Source organism: Myotis nattereri (assembly GCF_964212035.1).
Source record: "Myotis nattereri genome assembly, chromosome: 3".
NCBI lineage: Eukaryota > Metazoa > Chordata > Mammalia > Chiroptera > Vespertilionidae > Myotis > Myotis nattereri.
In genome coordinates this window covers 60,741,764-60,759,405 of record NC_138077.1, presented here as the reverse complement: position 1 = coordinate 60,759,405, position 17,642 = coordinate 60,741,764, and the positions used below count along the sequence as shown (strand labels likewise).

General features: G+C 47.3%; 1 protein-coding gene across 1 annotated transcript in view; it reads left to right on the top strand.

The window, feature by feature from the left end:
- The first annotated feature begins 3,597 nt into the window (after positions 1-3,597).
- ARHGAP31 (Rho GTPase activating protein 31) overlaps positions 3,598-17,642 on the top strand; it is a 100,616-nt gene continuing 86,571 nt past the window's right edge. The window contains exon 1 of the mRNA XM_081086900.1: positions 3,598-4,224. Coding sequence (XP_080943026.1) covers positions 4,125-4,224 — 100 coding nt within the window. The 5' untranslated portion in view covers positions 3,598-4,124. The remainder of the gene's footprint in view (positions 4,225-17,642) is intronic.

Sequence of the window (17,642 nt, the reverse complement as noted above, 5' to 3'; positions counted from 1 at the left end):
GAAATCCACAGCCCATTGAAAAAACCTGTGGGAATCCAAATCTGACTTTTTTCCACAGACCCAGAAAAAGGTACACATCCAAGAGAAAGCAAGGAGAAAGAGAAACATGGGAAAGAAAGAGAAAGAACAATAGAAAATCAAGAGTGTCCAGAATAAGCCCTAGCTGGTTTGGCTCAGTGGACAGAGTATCGGCCTGCAAACTGAAAGGTCCCAGGTTCGATTCTGGTCAGGGGCACATGCCCAGGTTGCAGGCTCAATCCCCAGGAGGGAGCGTGCAGGAGGCAGCCAGTCAGTGATTCTCTCTGATCATTGTTGTTTCTATCTCTCTCTCCTTCTCCCTTCCTCTCTGAAATCAAAAAGAGTATCCAGAATAAGTCCAGCACCTACCGCAGGGTATGCCCAGCAATGAGAGGGAACAGAGCAGCTGGGGAAGAGGCAGCTTTCCAGGCTCTGAACAAGGCTGTCACCATGTGGCGTCATTCTGGCTTCGTAAGTTGTGAGTTCTTCCCACCATGAGGTGCAGGTAAGTGAGCATTCTCAAGTCGAGACAAATAGCTACCATGTACACATATCAAGAAAGGTTTCGTCAATGGGCCCAGACATGACGGATGCCTTGCCCAGTGCTCAGTATCACCTCAACCCTGAACCCTAAACAAGTTGAATCCAACTGATCAGGAAGCAGGAACCAAAAGGTCCCAGGCTGGTTCAGATTGAAAATGCTATGATTGTCCCTTTGGGGAATCCTCAGTAAAGCATAGAAGAATCTTAGGGCCAGGTCAAGGTTACTAGCTTTACTGGTTCACCTAGACAGGCCTGTTTTGTGACAACCTCCACCGGCTGGGTTTTGATGGTGAGTAAGGGGATCTGGTACATAGCTGTTATACTGGGAAATGTTTTTGCAAATTACTTGTTAATGACTGTTTTCATACTTAACTTTTAAACTTTACTTTGTGAAATACCATTATTTAGTAAAAATGATATGTAATTAAAAATTAATTCATACTTGAATGAAGTCTGTTGATTAGTTAATATTGGGACAATATGAACTTCCTAATTTTGATCACTGTATTCTAGTTATATAAGATATGAATAGCCCTCACTGGTTTGGCTCAGTGGATAGAGCATCAGCCTGCGAACTCAAGGGTCCCGAGTTCGGTTCCGGTCAAGGGCATGTACCTTGGTTGCGGGCACATCCCCAGTAGGGAGTGTGCAGGAGGCAGCTGATCAATGTTTCTCTCCCATTGATGTTTCTAACTCTCTATCCTTCTCCCTTGCTCTCTGTAAAAAAAATCAATAAAATATATTTAAAAGCAGTGAAAATACAGAACCCCTTTCTAAAAAAAAGATATGAATATTTGGGAATGCTGGGTGAAGGGTATATGGGAATTCTTTGAGTATTTTTTGCATATTTTTAGAGCTGAAATTACTTCAAAATAAAAAGTTAAAAGAATGGTTTTAAAGATTTAAAAAATAAATCATAGGGCCTGACAATTCGTCCATAATTTGTGCCTAGGGGGCCTAGACCCAGAAAAAAAGTACCCCTTCAGCCTCTCTGCTTTGCTGCCAAAGTAATGAAATCCACCGTTGGTCAGATGAAATAGCAAATATGACTGTTTTTTGCTACAGTAAACTCCTAAACAAATGGCAATGGTAATGATTACAGTCTCATGTGGAGATGCATTTGTATAAATAAAAGGAGGAACAAGCCATTATCCTAAATACGCCAGCAATATTAGAAAATGCTTAGAAATTGCTATTCTGGCAGGAGGCAACATGGAGTCATTGACAGTTTTGAGCAAAATAGGCATCTAATAACAGCCATACTACAGGAAGCTTCATCAGGCCTCTAGTATACAGGGCGGGTAAAGTGGGAAGAGACCAGGCTCAGCCACTGGGGAGTTATTCTAACAACTGAGGAGGGAGCAATCTCACAGATGGGAAGGAAGAAATCTAGACCACAGGCATTTTGAAGGACTCGTGGGTCTGGGAAGGACCAGCCTGGAGGTGTGGGCAGAAAGAGAGAAATGAGTCAGTGGCTACTTGAAGATGTCTCACCAAGATTGAGGCAATGTGGTGATGTCACTGAGAGACAGATGGAAAACGGAAGGAAGGCGGCAACATACACAGAGACGGGGCTGAGGACTCGAGTGGCTGCAGTGGCCAGGCAGGTGCAAAGGGGGAAGACAGGCATGGGGGCTGAGCAACTACCCAGGGTGCCTCCAAGGGGACTGACACAGCTTGGCATCAGCAGTCCTTGCCCTGTGGTGTCCGTGTTACCAGATCTTCTTTTTTTTTTTTTTTTACAATAAAATCCAGAAATCCAGCTCTGTTATGGGAAACCTCTTAACTCTTTAGTATTGGCAATTAATTTAATTTTTTTTTGAAGTATGGTGTATGCCAAACCAAACACATCTGTGGGCCAGATTCTACAGGCAGGCATTCATTGTGACCTCTGACAAAGAGATGAGGTTAAGGGTTGAAGTTCATAAACTATCTTGATGAGATAAGTGACCAAAAGGTATTTGGTAACTAAAATACTATACACAAGGCTTGTACCAGGAATCTGAGCTGTATGAATGTCCCTACCCTTCAAGTCTATATATGGGTTGAATTTATACAGGAAGTTGGATCTAAACCGCCAATGGTTAAATCACAAGAATTTGCGTGCTTACTAGTACTGTGTGCTGAGTACACAGAAGTCAAGGAATTTCAGATCTAACTGGGGAAGAAAACACATGGCCCCCTGAAAACTTGAGACAACTTATGAAACAATAATTTCTCTGTGGGAGATGCTTTCTCCACATTGTGCTAGAATATCAACGGCTTTAAATCCTGATTCTTTCCCCAACCCCCATCACACCCGCTTCTGGGAGTCCAGAAAGGAGGAAAGCCTAGCAATAATGCGTGTGTGTGTGTGTGTGTGTGTGTGTGTGTGTGTGTGTACTTGAATCTGTGACCAGATTTCTAATTCCCTGGGCAGTGGTTACCAAGCCACAGCCTCTGCCCTCCTCTCACTTGGGAGGGGCGCTAGCTGGGCTGGGGGGTACCTGGGCGCCAGTGGAGGGTGAGAGCGGCGGGCGGAAGCCGCGCCCTGTCAAGTGTCTCCGCTCGAGTCCTGTGTTTTGTTCCTGTCATTACTCTTTCAGGGTCTGTGTAGGAGCAGGCAGGCACCGAAATAGAAAGTGTCAAAGCGCTGGTGACAAAGAGGATAAACAAGGCCGGGCTTCTCTCGGTCCCACCGAGCCCCCTCCGTCCCGAGTGCCCGTGCGCCCCTCCCGCCCTGCTCAGCGCCGTCGGTGGCGCAGGAAGCGGCGGCTCGGCGGCGGGCGGTGCTGGAGGGAGAGCCGCGTTTCCTCCGCGCTGCCCAGTGATCTCCAGCGCCCCAGCCGCTCGGCGAGCCGCGCGATCTCTCCCCCACCCCGCACTCCTCAACCCACCCACCTACTTCCTCCGCTCCTCACTCACACAGGCACGGAGCTGCCAAAAATTTCCACCCCCGCCCCCCTCCCTCGCGAACTTCCTTCCAGCGTTTCCTGAGCTAGATGATCCTAGGATTTGTAAGACAGGAAAAAAGGGAAGGCGCGAGGGCGGGCGAGGGAGACAGGATGCTGGCTGTGCCTTCTCCCGAAGCCGTCTGAAGGCAGGACCGCGAGCTCCGCGAACAGGACCCTCGCCGCCTCGCGCCGCCTCCTCGCCCCCCGCGGCCCCGCGCTCCCCGCGCCCGCGCCCGCGCCCGCTCCGGGCGTCCCGAAAGGCGGAGAGCCGCGCTCGCCCTTCCTCCCCGGCGGGCGGAGGAAAACACCCCAAGACACCGCAAGAGCCTGTGAAAGTCCCTGGGACTCCAAGTGAGGAAGTGACACTCCCTAGCCAGCCGGCCCCCAGCTGCCAGCTCCGCACGGCCTGCGGCACCGCGGCCCGGGAGGAGCGCGCCGTGGGTCTCGGGCTCCGCGCCGCGCCGCCCCGCGGGGTCCATGCGCTCTGCCCCGGGCCCAAGTGCTTCTGGACGCCCATGCGGCCCCCCAAGCCGCGCGGCAGCCGGTGATCTAGCCCCGGAGACCATCTCCGGCGCGGTGCCAAGCAGCGGGGAGGGGAGCACGGAGGGGCAACCTCTTGGGGACTAACTCATGAAGAACAAGGGTGCCAAGCAGAAGCTGAAACGAAAGGGAGCCACCGGCGCCTTTGGCTGCGACCTGACGGAGTATCTGGAAAGCTCAGGACAAGATGGTAATGTGCCTTCGCCTTGTTTTCCTCCTTCTTTTTGTTTGAGGGAGAGATGGACTCTCCTGGGGTGTGTTCAATTCAATTCACAAGTTAATGTATTCCAGGCCTGCGTGCTCATTTTACTTTTTTTTTTTTTTAAAAAAAGAACAATACGATTCTTAAGGTGCACAGCGCTGCCACCCCAACGCGCAGAGGTAGTTAGTGTCAGCCTCACAGAAGCCGTTACTGGGCGGTGCTGCCCCCGTTTCACCGGGTACCTCTGGGGGGTAGGGCTGGGAACTCCAGAGACCTTGATCTCAAACTTTGGATACGGGAGAGGAGGGACGCGGGCTGGGCGTGTGGGGTGGGGATCAGTTACGACCACAGTTATGACCACCTTGGGTGTCCCTCCCGGGCTCTCCAATTTCATCGCTCACATCTTTTTTTATTAATGTGCTGGAAGGCAAGGGGGTGCGGTGGATCCTGGCTGGGGGAGTGGTTGCACAAACATTTTCTGAATTTCTGAACTGATGCCAAATACATAGTACCTCCCTCCCTCTCCTTCCCAGCCCCCAGCCCCTTTACCTCCTCTTGGCTTTCAGATCAGCATTTGGTGTGTCAGACAAGAAGAGTGTTGTGAAAAGGTCAGAGGGCCTCGATTTTAAAATAGCTTAGGGCATGTCAAAGAAAAGGAGAGGGTCTCTGTTTTTCAAGGTAGGATTGCAGAGGGAAAAAGTAGAGGGAATCCTGCAGAGTAGAGACAATTTAAACATTTGGCAGGGGAGAGGGGAAGAAAATAATCTAAAATACAACACCAGCATTTGAGATTAGAAGTTTTTAATCATAGGAAAGTTGGGGAAATTGAGCATTAAATGACTCCTTTTGTAAGGTTGACTGGCCCAGCGTTTACCGGTGATAAAAAGGCCTTTTCTTCAGAAACTTCAGGGAGAGAGGAAACCGTCCACTATACGGGCCGTGTGCTTACACATAGATACAACAAAAGGGGCAACTGAAGGGCTGCTTAACTGTGCGGAATTCTGCCTCCAGGAAAATAATCTCAAAGAATGATGTGATTAGCTCATATCAAATGTGCAGATCAAAAACAGTGCAAGGCTTTTCTTTCAATTCCGGTGTTTTAGAGACGGAGCAGCACCTAGTAATTTGCAGTGGTGTGATATTCCAGCGGTATTCTCGAGTTCAGAGCCTGCTATGTCATTAGGACAAATGGCTCAGTATTTTAGAGCTGGGGCACCATAGGTTTCAAAACTGCCTCTTTTGAAAGTGAGGCATAACTGAGTCCATTCGTGTCATCCGTCCCAACAATCTGGAGAGGGACATTTGAAATCCCATGGCTGGGATTGAGGGTTTTTTGAAGGTGTGAGCGCTCAAGTATACATCGTAACCACTGCCCTCAGGAATTCAGAATGAATGCTCCCTCCACCCGATTTCGCAGGGGCCTTCTGGTTACTATCCAGGTACACTATCAATGCTGCTGAGATGCCATCTTCCATGACATGGTGTTATTTGGGGCCCTCCCTGCAAAGCTGTGAGAATTGCATGGGGGTGGTTGGCAGTCCTGCCTCCAGGAGCCCCAGGGTTCTGTGAAGATACCTCAGAAGCCCCCTGAGGCAGTTTTTCTTTCAGTTGCTTTACATTTTGGAGTTCCATGTATGTTTCATTTGGAGGGAAAGGACAGGGTTACTGTTTAAAGAAAAAAAAATGTGAAAACCAATCCCCAGTGTCCCCTGCTCTAGGAAGGAGGGGAGGAAGCCCAGGGGGGTAAACTGGCTTACCTAAGGTCACACAGTTAGTCATGAAGGATGCAGAGGGTCCTGGCCTAGCAGGCGCATCTCCTCGCCCTGGCTTCCATGTCTAGGTCAACAGTCTCCTCTAATGGCCCCCCAAACTCCCAAATTGCAAACAGACAGCCCAGCCACAGGATCAGCAAGCTTTCAAGACTGACTGACATACCTGAGTAGAGTTCAGCTTTGAAATGAAAGGAAACTGACCTACTTAATGATCCACGCACCATTATTGTGCCACCTGGGAATTGGGCACACATAATAAATTGCTTATATACATGTTTTTTAAAAATTGGTATATAAATGAAAGTAATTCGGATTTCTGTTTTCCCACATCTAAAACTAGTTATGTAGTTGTCTCTTATTTTTGTTATAGTGTAGAATCAAAGTCAGTGCCAATGTTTTCTCTAAAACAGCGTATCCTCCTTGTGGGTTTTCTGAAACATGTACTGCCTAACGACAATGAAGTCCACGGCCTGGACTCTGCCTGCAGGGAGGAAAAGCTGACTGACATCCCTAAGTAGAGTTCAGCTCTGAACTGACACTGTCCGTGACCTTAGAGGCTTAGACGTTCAGCCCAGAATCCTGAGGGCGACAAGTCACTGTGCTGACTAGGAGCCCGAAGGCTGGGGAAGACCTCCGAAAACTGACATCATGGTTACTTCACCTTTGAGGGCAAGGGTACGAGGATGGACCTGGGTAGTGACAGAGAACAATGGATTTGGGTCTAGGAGTCTACGGCAGAAGGAAAGAACAGAGACATAGGGAAACCAAGGGAGGCCCTGTGCTTGCACAGGGAGGGGAAGCCCCGAATTGGGGTGGAGGACAAATCTGGTGACTGTTAGCTGTGCTCAGGCCATCTGAACGTGGGGAAGCGATACTCCTGAGTCTGAGCACAGAGGATGAATGTCATCTACTTCCGTAACTTGCTGTGGCTCAGCCCTGCTACCTTCAGTTGCACAAATCTGACAGGGCCGGGTGTGTGGGTGACAAATAGGTGTTCAGCTTACAGCGGAAGTTGCTCAGGGCCGGTTGTCATCCTTAATCGTTAGGAAGCTGACGAAAAACAGGAACCCTTTTCCTTAGAAAAACACACAGGCTCCAATTGTGTCTACGGTTTCTGTGGGCATTCACACAGATGCCAAGTTCAGACCCTGTGGGTCGTCCCTCGCTGCACACAGGCCTGGTGTGAAGGACAATGTCCCCCTTTTGCATATTGAACCACTTTTCTCCAGCCTGGTGAGAACACCCAAGAATGGCATGAGGTTGCTCCTGGCAAACTTGGCAGGAGCCTCTCTCACTTCCCCTCCAGCACAGTGGCTGCTGCCCCAACCCCCAGCTCTCCCCTGGGAACCAGATAACTTTCTCGTCCTGTCTGGAATAGAGGGAGAAGATCATCCCTTCCTCACCGCTAATGCTGAAAATAGTCCTTTTCCCTTTCTTCTTTTTTGACCACTGAATACGAAGCCCTTGCTTGCAGCTATGTAATGAAAACCACATCATTTTGTCGCCTGTGGTTGGGAGGCTGTGGGTGAAGTCCTGTGAGGGCCAGAGTGCGTCCGTCCGCCTGTCCACAAGCATTTCCTACCTCTCCCCTCTGACCCCAGCTCCCTGGGTCCTCCCGCAGTGCTGGGAGATGTCAAGGGACCCCTGAGAGAACATTGTCAAGAAAGTGCTCTGCCTCCATGCTGGCCCACCCTTGCAAACAATCTGTGTCATTTTACTCAGATCCTGGTACAAAGTGATACTGCTCTGATCCAGGGTTCACCATGATGGTGGCAGAGTAGAATCATGTGGAGAGCCTAAAAAAAAAGTTAACACCCAGGCCCTCTCTCAGACCAATTAAATCAGAATCTCTTGGTGCCCGGCCATGGGTACATTTTTTAAATGCTAGGTATTCTGAAATGTGGGCAGAGTTAAGGACCACAGCAAGTGCAGGGGTTTACGGCCATTTCCCCCTAGGTAAGTAGCTTAGGCCGTTCAAAGTGCACCCTCTGAATGTTCGGTAAGAACTGTGAGCCCTTTTATTCCTGAAGATGTTTTTCTAGTTGTTATCAAATTGAAAAAGAGAGAAAAGAAATATATATATATATATATATATATATATATATACACATACATACACACATACACACACACACATATATATGATTTGAGGGATGAAAAAAGGTTCATAATAAATTCATAAAAGCCCATTATAAGTATAATTTTACATTCGATGAGAGTAAAATAGCCCCATTATTTCAGAGATCAAGGATAAGGCAATGAGTACTTTTAGGTGTAGCTGTTCTTTCTATTTTCCAAGGCTAACTAGTTCACTTTTTTTGTTCATTTACTTAACAAATACATATTAAGGCATTAAGGCACTGTGCTAGGTCCTGTGGGAGAGGAAGAATCGTGTACTCCAGACTCCAATCTACAGTCTAAGGGATGGGAACAAACTTGCAGAAACCAATTAAGCTTTGAAATTGGCTGTCATGACGAAGGAGAAGAATGCGAAAGCTTTTATCCACATTAAATAGACGAGATACCCAAACATAAACAGGAGCAAAGTCTTAGCAAGGAAGGTAAATATTTTTACTGTTCAAGATAAGATTTAACAAATGCAGAACCAGGGCTGGATAGTCTCTCTGGCTTCGTTGTTTCCTTCCTAGAATCTTGCCTGGCACATCATTATCACACCTTCCCTGGCTAACTCTTCATCCTTGAGTCTCAGCTGCTTTTGGAAACCTTCTCTGATCCTCCCAAGTCAGGTGTCCCCACTGGATGCTCCCATTAGGAGTTCCAGAACCTCACCGCCTGTGATAGAATCCCCACATTGCCTGTCCCCAGCTGAGTGACCTGGGAGCAAGTTAGTTACACTCTCTGAGCCTCAGTTTCCCCATTTCTGAAATGGGGATAGGAGGTCTGATGTGAAGATAAATGAGTTCATATGGGCAAAGCACTTAGCAGAGGGCATGCATGTAATGAGCTACAAATGTAGCTGTTTTTATCCTAACACCCTGGGCTTGCCCTAGCACAACCACTTACCATCCATGACTGAATGCCTGAGGGCTCCAAAGAAATGAGTAAATGATGTGGTCGTACGGGTTGGTCCGTCACCAAGAAGCTGATTGACTGCCCCTCTGAATAGAGGCCAGTTCATGCAGGGCTGTCCCAGGACTGCTGTGAGTAGAAGACCACCAGTGTGTAATAGTGGAAGAGAAATATGTCAACCTGAAACTAAAGATCTGAGAAAGATACCCAGCCACTCCTGGACCCACAGGGAACTGAAAAAAAGAAGATAAGGCCTGGAGGTGGAGTTTGTGAAGACAGAACAGCAACCTCGTGGGCTTGAGTGTAGAGGGGCATCCCCAAATCTGGGCTCCCAGAGTGAAACAGGAAGAACCAGAAGAGGAGGATTAAGACTTTAAACCCAGAGCAAACTAAAGCCGAACTGTAATGTACTCTGTATAGTCTGGATATGACAAACAACCCACACAGAATAGAAACAGCTACTTCCGCCTACCCACATCCCTCCCTCTTGCCCACTCTCCAGACCTCTGCCAAGAGACCCTTGACCACAGGCATAGCCTCCCGCTAGCCCCACCCCCACCCACCACGGCTGGCAGCTACCCAAATGCCTTCCAGCCTCAGGATGTTGGGGCTGCTGAGGAAACCCACTCTCCTGTGGCCCCAGACCTGCCCTGGAGCCAAGTAGACACTCTGCTGGGGCCGGAGGGAGCTGGAGGCCTGGCCTGACGCTGGGGCAGAGAGCAACATTGAAACTAGGGGCACATTTTCCCAAAGATGGTGCTGTAAGTGGTGGATAAGGTCCCCAGTGCCACTAGAGCTATAGTTTCCATGCATTCTTTTTATTGCCCCCTATTCCATTGGACACCTGTGGGCTAGTCTGGAAACCTGTTCTGTGGGAGTAGGGAGCAGGGGAGAGCACATTCTGAGTTCGGGAGCTGATTGACCAAGGCAGTTCTGAAATATTGGCTGAGAACTGTTTGTCTCAGGGACTCACCTCACTGCAGCCAGTCTCCCGGGATTTTGTAGCAGTGGGTGGAAAAAGGGGGCGGGGCTGAAAGATCCAGGACTTACTCTGGGGATAACAAGAGCCCCCTATTCCTTTTCTATTAGAGATTGTAGCTAACTATTTTTGGAACAAGGTAGTGATAAACCCTCTGGTTGGGGCTACCTGGTGCTCACTCCCTCCAGTACAGATCGATCAAGCTGAGCTGCCTATCAGCCTGGCCTCTGGGTACAGGACTCCACTTCCCTCTGATGGTTTCTTCACATGGGCCCTGAGGCCCGGAAACATAGAGCTACTTGCTTTTTGTGTTTGGGGTTTTGTTTTGTTTTTTCTTTGTTTTATTTTTCACTCATTGCTTCCCATGTATTTAAGCCAATGTGGCAATTTCCTACTTATTCCCACCCTTCAAATTAATTTTCTTTTTGCTAATGGGCGCATGGCCCGCCCACTCAATTTTCTGAGCTATTTCTCTCCCAGCCCCAACACAAATGCCACACTTGAGTTTTATTGGTCTTGGTTTTCCTCCCTCAAAGGGCTGGTCTCAGGCCTTAGTGAGGTGGGACCACAGCCTGATAGGACGCCAGGAGTCCACACAGCACCCGCGTCCCTCTCATCTTCCCCCAGGATGCAATTTTAGCTGAGGCTTCAAATAAAAGCCCCAGGGGGAAGCACTCTGACTGCAGTTCAGAGGAGAATAGATACTGGTCCTCGGTGTTTTTTCTACCAGCAACTTTAATAGAGAAAGATAAGAACATTAGGCTGCTGGATGGCTCAAGGGAGGAGAAGTAAGGAGACCCAAAACTGAAGGCTGAGTCCCAAATCAGACCTGCTTGTTATTTTTGTGAGAGTTACTGTCTGCAGTAATTGCTTACTATGTGCCACTTTATACACAAACGTAGTATTTTGAACATTGTAAAATCGGGCTATTTATCACCATTTTACAGGGGAGAAAACTCAGCTGGAAGAGGTTAAATCCCTGGCCAAGATTACAGAGATAGGGAAGGCAGAATTTAAGTCCACATCTGTCTGACTCCCAAGGCCATGGTCTTCGGCATGAGCACAATCTCCCAGAATAGCATATTTCATAATTTGGCATTTACTCTACAGTTTTGTAGAGAGAGAAAAAACACCTGCAAAAATAGCTTTTTCTCCCTTTGCTTTGTTCTTCCACCAGCCTACGTCATTCAGAGTAATAGTGACAGCTCACATTTGGATAGCAAATGCAAGGTGCTTTTCATACACACACACCCATTCTCAACCTACCCTCCCCCACCTGTCCCTCCCAGGCTCCTCCCCGCGCCCTGCAGCCACAATCCTCTTTCCCTCTTGGAACACCTGCTGCTTTCGAGGCAGAGACACCCAGGTTGGTCTTCATTCTACCTGTTATTCTGCTTTCTAACTGGCTGTGTGTGTGCAAGCCAATGGTGAGCTCTGCTGAAGGCAGGTGGCACTCCGAAGCTCACCCAGATCTGATAGCTCACGGTGCCTCTCAGGGTGAGCCTGTGGCCGGCACACAGCAGCTGATTGATTGACCCTGTTTCCTTCTAGAAAGCTCCAGCCCGGAGACATTGCTGATGTGCTAAGATATCAGGAATCTAAGATTATTTAAGGTTCCCCTCAAAGACTCATAGCTACTCCCTGGTAGAAACTGAACTCGACTTTGCACAGGGGGCCCCAGAAACACGGCCTTTTTCTAGTGCCTCACCAATCACGCCTTGGTATGAGCCACATTCTTGGCGGGTCCCCAGAACCAACTGAGTTTCTGGGATTGAGTCTCAGGCACTCTTTGTTCTAGTGCAAGCTTGGCTGATGCATACCAGGCCCTGGTACCACACCCGTGGTGTGATGCTGGCCCAGAATGCCTTCGGAGACCCCCTCTGCAGCACCCCCTCAAGAAAGAGGTGAATGTCACTGCCCAAAAGCAACATATACCAGCTCTTACTGTTATAAACAGTTTGACATATAAAGTAGGATTCTGGCAAACTAAATAAATCTATAGCCTTTGTGAAAGCCAGTGGAGCTAATTTGTGTAATTCTACATATGTCTTGCCCTACCCCTTTTTTATATTTTATTCAGAAACCATCTCGTTTAGGCTTTCAATTCAATATGACAAATATTTCATGGGACTCTAATGTGCTAGACACGGTTGGGTTACAAAGCTGCTCTCAAGCTGCTCTCGGTCTAGTGGGCTCAGGGTCGTACGATGGAAAAAGTACTAAAAGAAGGACTAGGAAGAATGCAATGAGGGCGCTGAAGGATGTGCAAGGAGGGATGTTCCCATGTGAGGCAGCGGGTGAAAGAGAACAAACAGACAGAGTGGGTCATTTGTAAGGAGGGAAAGTCAACAAAATGATAAACAAGCATCATCTGGCTGTGAGGAATGACAGATATGGGGTGGCTGGCTTCTGCAGACAGGAAACCACATGGTTTTGCCTGACACTGTAATTGGTCACACCCTCTTGCACAGGGGTAAGGGGAGGGGTGGAGATTTGACTTATTTATAGTGGCCAGGCTTGGTTAGGGGGACCCCGGCTGGAGTGACAGAAGCTGTCTTCAGTGGCAGGCGTGCGAACCTACCCTCAGGAGAAAGCAGAACAGCTGATAATAAGAATGGCAATTGGTTTAGCTATGTCTACGCCCTGCCCAGGGTCAGAAGAATGAGGGATTCTATTAAAAGACAAAACCTTTAAAAATGATGTTAACAGATGATCCTAATGACGTTTCTTGATTAAATCCAGTTGTATGGCATAAAGGCGAAACCTTGCCCTCTCCCCACTGTCTGAGGGAAGTTCTGTTTTGTCCCCCATTTTATACATGTAGACCAACTCAGAGAGTTAAGAAACTTGCCTGATGTCACCCAGCCAGGAAATGGGAGAAGCAGGACTCAAACCATATCTGCCTGACATTAAATTCCCCTTCCATGCCTTTGTCTCCTCTGGCCCCAAATAGCACTGCTATGCTGGTAGTAAATCAGGGTCTGATGCGCCCAGCTCTACTTTACCGCATTGCCAAGGTGATAAGTTCATTAGGATTTAGTTAGACTTAGATCAGACTTCTGGCAGTGGAGTTCCCATCCGTCCTCAGTTTTTCAAAGCAAAGCATTTCGTTTCCAAATGGCGGGATTCTAAGCAGAGAGCATGCCCTGTTGCCATAAGTAGCCCCTTCCACCACTTCTTTCCCATCTGTTTCCTGCATGCTGAGTATTATTGGGAAACAATGATGTCAACTCTTCCATATAAATCTACACCTCCCTGCTCACCCCTCCCTTACAATGCATATTTTTGTTCCTCTTTCTGGCTTTTGTCTTGCTGATCTGTTCTTTAAGGACTCATACTTTTGGCGTCAATTGTTGGCTTTCTTCCTAATGAGTTTTAGCTAAGCTTCACTGTGGCCTTCAAAGTGCACATGTTCTTTTGGGTCCATATTTGGAAAATCCTTTGTCGGCCTGGTGTTAATAGAGAGGAGCCATTTTGCTTTCGCAAAAAGCAAAGCCAGATTCAGGGCTCTGAACCAGGCTCAGAGCTGAGGACTCAACCTGTTGGGCACCCTCGGGGACTGCATGAAAGCTGTTTGGACCCTGGGCGCAGAGCCTGTGGCTGAAGGTCAGGTGAATACACCCATCGAGAAATCTGGTTCCCCTCACCCCAAGCCTGACTTTCAAATGGGACATGATTTCCTCAGTTCCTCTTTACTGTCCCTAAGGACAATTTGGTTTCCAAAGGAAAGGATCGGGGAGGAGCTTGTGTCCAAGAGAGTATGAATTTTAAATTCCGGGCCCAAGAATTGTGGATCTCCCTTTCTCAGCCTCGAGTAGGGATACTCATACTTAACTGGGCATAAGAACCACTAAAAACGTAGTTTTCACTTTTAAATTTTAATTTAATTTCAAAATTTAAGAAATAGTAGTTACATTTATTACAGTATTCGTACACTAGGAGTACGAGGCATACGCCTTCAATTCCATTCTAGACTCCTTAAAACAAAATAGAAGCTTCAGATGGGCATTTGCATAGGCCCTGTAGTACCTGCATCTGTGGAGAGCGTGCGTGCGTGCGTGCGTGCGTGAGACTCCACTGGCGGAGCTCCACAGTGGAGAGGACTGCAAGCTGCAAAGTGCGACCGCATGGCGACATTCTCAGGTCAGTTCCTCCCAGATTCTGGTTTTGTAGGCCTGAGGTGGAGCCCAGGAATCTAGATTTTTTAAAGATGAGCTTCAGGTAATTCTGATATCTTTGGCCTACTTTGAACAACGTTGAGTTAGCCCATAGAAAGAAAGAAGTGAGACCACGTGATTTTCATTTTCTTCACTCTACTTTGTACATGTATTACCCAAATTGTCAACAGTGACCATGTTTTTTCACTACTTAAATTGAAAAAAAAAATGTTAAAATTATTGATGGGAATGGGGTATCTTAATTTGTTGAATTTTCATAAAGCCCTTTGCTCCAACCCTTATTTTTTTTTAAATATATATTTTTATTGATTTCAGAGAGGAAGGGAGAGGGAGAGAGAGATAGAAACATCAGTGATGAGAAATAATTATTGATTGGCTGCCTCCTGCACATCCCACACTGGGGATTGAGCCCGCAATGTGGGCATGTGCCCTTGACTGGAATCGAACCTGGGGCCCTTCAGTCCACAGGCTGGCACTCTATCCATTGAGCCAAACCAGCTAGGACCCAACCCTTATGTTTTAAAATCTTCATAAGATCTGTACGTTTGCTTTTCTGCCTTAATAGGTGCAGTTTCATGAAAGCAAATATTCTCTCCTCTAAGAAACAGTATAATAAGGTGGTTAGCATATGGCTTTTCTTTTTTTTTAATATACATTTTTATTGATTTCAGAGAGGAAGGGAGAGGGAGAGAGAGATGGAAATATTAATGATGCGAGAGAATCATTGATCGACTGCCTCTTGCACACTGGGGATCAAGTCTACAACCCAAGCCTGTGCCCTGACTGGGAATCAAACCATGACTTCCTGGTTCATAAGCCAACACTCAACCACTGAGCCACACCAACCGGGTGCATGTGGCTTTTCTGCTGATAGTCTTCATTGGTTCAAGTCCCATCTCTACCACATGCTACCTTTGTGACCATGGATGACCTACCAAACCTCTCTGTGCCTCGGTTTCCTCATTTATAAAGTGGGGATTGTGATGCTAATAATACCTATTGAACAGGGTCATTATGAGGATTAAATGAACTAGTGCATTGCCTGGAATTTAGTAAACCTTCCTTAAGTGTTAATTATGGTTATTCTTTCCATAGTGATTGGAAATCTTATCCTTTTTCAGCCTCATTACTCAGAATGTGGCTCTGAGTAATACTACAGATGTGGAAGTGGAGAGAGCTGAGAACAAATATTCCGAGGTTCCCATATATCCCTAGGGGCTTCTTTTTTAAAGAATTCTCTTATATACACATAATTATTTACTTATTTTGCTAAAATGCTAGTTTTAAGATTCTTGTATATTGATAAATATTTCATGGGTGGGACTATGGCAAACTTTCTAAATTTTACATATTTTTTTTTTTTTTATAATCAGAAAAAGAAAATAACCTAAAGACAAAACTGAAAAAAAAAAAAAATCAGGGTATGGCAAAAAGCTAGAATCATAGTGATAGCTATCCAAACTTCTCATTTCCATCTGTATTTCAGGAGCGTTAACCTGGAAATGAGCCTGTTTCCATTACTGATGGAACAATGCAAGGCCTGGGTTTTCGCTGGCCCATATGACATTTCACATATGCCTGTTTCTTTGCTCCACTGCTGCATTTTGACAGTTGATTGAATGAGGTAGATCCGGCTCAATCTTAGGCTGTATAAGAGCACATGGATGGAGGGACTCACACTGCCCTTCTCACAGGTTGAATCTGTTCATTCCTCAGGGCTCCATTTGAAGATGGATATTTAGGAAGGTGGTCAAGATGGTAAAGTTTAGGACTTCATGACCTCTCACCTCTAACCACTGTCACATGTTCCTAAATTGTCCCCTCCTTTCAATAGACAGAAAATGAGCTCTTTGGAGACTGGGACCATTCTCTGTTCATCTGTGTGTTAGGTGTCTGTAGGGCTGGTTCCTCTCTGGAGGGTCTCAGGGAGAATCCATCTCCTTGCCTTTTCCAGCTTCTAAAGGCTGTCCTCATTCCTTGGCTCACATCCCCCCATCACACCACCTTTGCTCCCTTCTGCTCCATTCTCACCTGGACTTCTTTCTGATCACCTGCCTCTCTCTCCCATAAAGTGATTACATCAGATAATTCAAGGTAATCTGCTCACCTAAAGATCCTTAGCTTGATCACATCTGCAAAAATCTCTTTAGCTTTTAGAGCAACATCCATGGATTCCAGAAAGAAGGGCATGGGCACCATTACTCAGCATTCACAATCTGTTTTCCCTACAGTGCATGGTTGGCTTAGTGGATAATAACAGTGTGAATGAAGGGAACAGGATGATGACTATGGAAGGAGAGAAAGAGATGGACATCAGCATTTACCATGTCCCAGGCACTGAGACACGGGGTCAGCTGAGACACAGGGGTGAACAGGCACCGGCTGTCCCTGTGGGGGCTCGCTACCCCATGCAGGAGAGGAACACATCCTCAAAGGATTCTCACACAAATAATGAGAGGAAGCGGAGGACATTCATCTGACTCAGAGGAGCTGGATCTTCTAAGATGAATGGAATCTGAGTCGTCTCTGCCTGAAGAGAAGATATTCCAGACAGAGGAAATAATATATAAGCAAAGGTGTTGATGTATAAAACAGTACGGCAGGATCAGGATTCTCAAAAGAAGAACAAAGAGAACAAGGGTGAAGCATGAGCCACCTGCTTGCCTGGACTAGCAGCACATGGCTTATTAAATGACCATTTTAAACCTTCCAAGTGGAAAAAGAGTGATGAAGACAAATGTGCTAGTTAAACAGACTGATAAAGGAGGAAGAATCTTGAGCCACATGTAAAGCTGTTGAGAAAAATGTGGACCCCAGTCCAGCAATCAACTTCTTCCAGGTGGAGGGAAAATGAGGTGCTCCAAGCAGCTCTAGCCCAGAGCTTCTGAGTTGATTCCACCTCTTTATAACCTTAGGAAATGTCATTTCTCTCTGTCTCATGGATGATAACCAGAGCGATGTTTAACATTTCATCGAAGTTTTATTTGAGGTGAAAAATTTTGCAACGTTTCTTCCCACCTGCCTACTGGTCGCACTTCTACTCTGTCCCGTCTCTTTCTCCTGGTGTTCTCTTCACCCTCGTCATTCCTCCGGTTTAAGAAGCCATGAAGCTGATATCAGATCCCTCATTCATTTTCATTCCACTCGCAGGTGCTATGTTGAGCCTGGCTCCGTGCTCCCATCTCACTACGGGACGGCTGTCCCTCAGATCAGTGTCCTCCCCAAACCGCCTCGGTCCCCGTCTTTGAGGAGACCTCGGGGTCCCTTGGAGGTGGACCTCCCTGTCCAGTGCCTGCCTCGCCCCTGCCAGATTCCAGAACTCCAAACGCCAAAAATGCTTCAGCCTTTGCTTCTCCTGCTGGCAGGCACTCAAGCTGCTTCTGTCCTTAGGGACTGAAAAGCAGGAGCCCACACGGGAGCGAGAGTAGCACGATGGTCAGCCGCGGC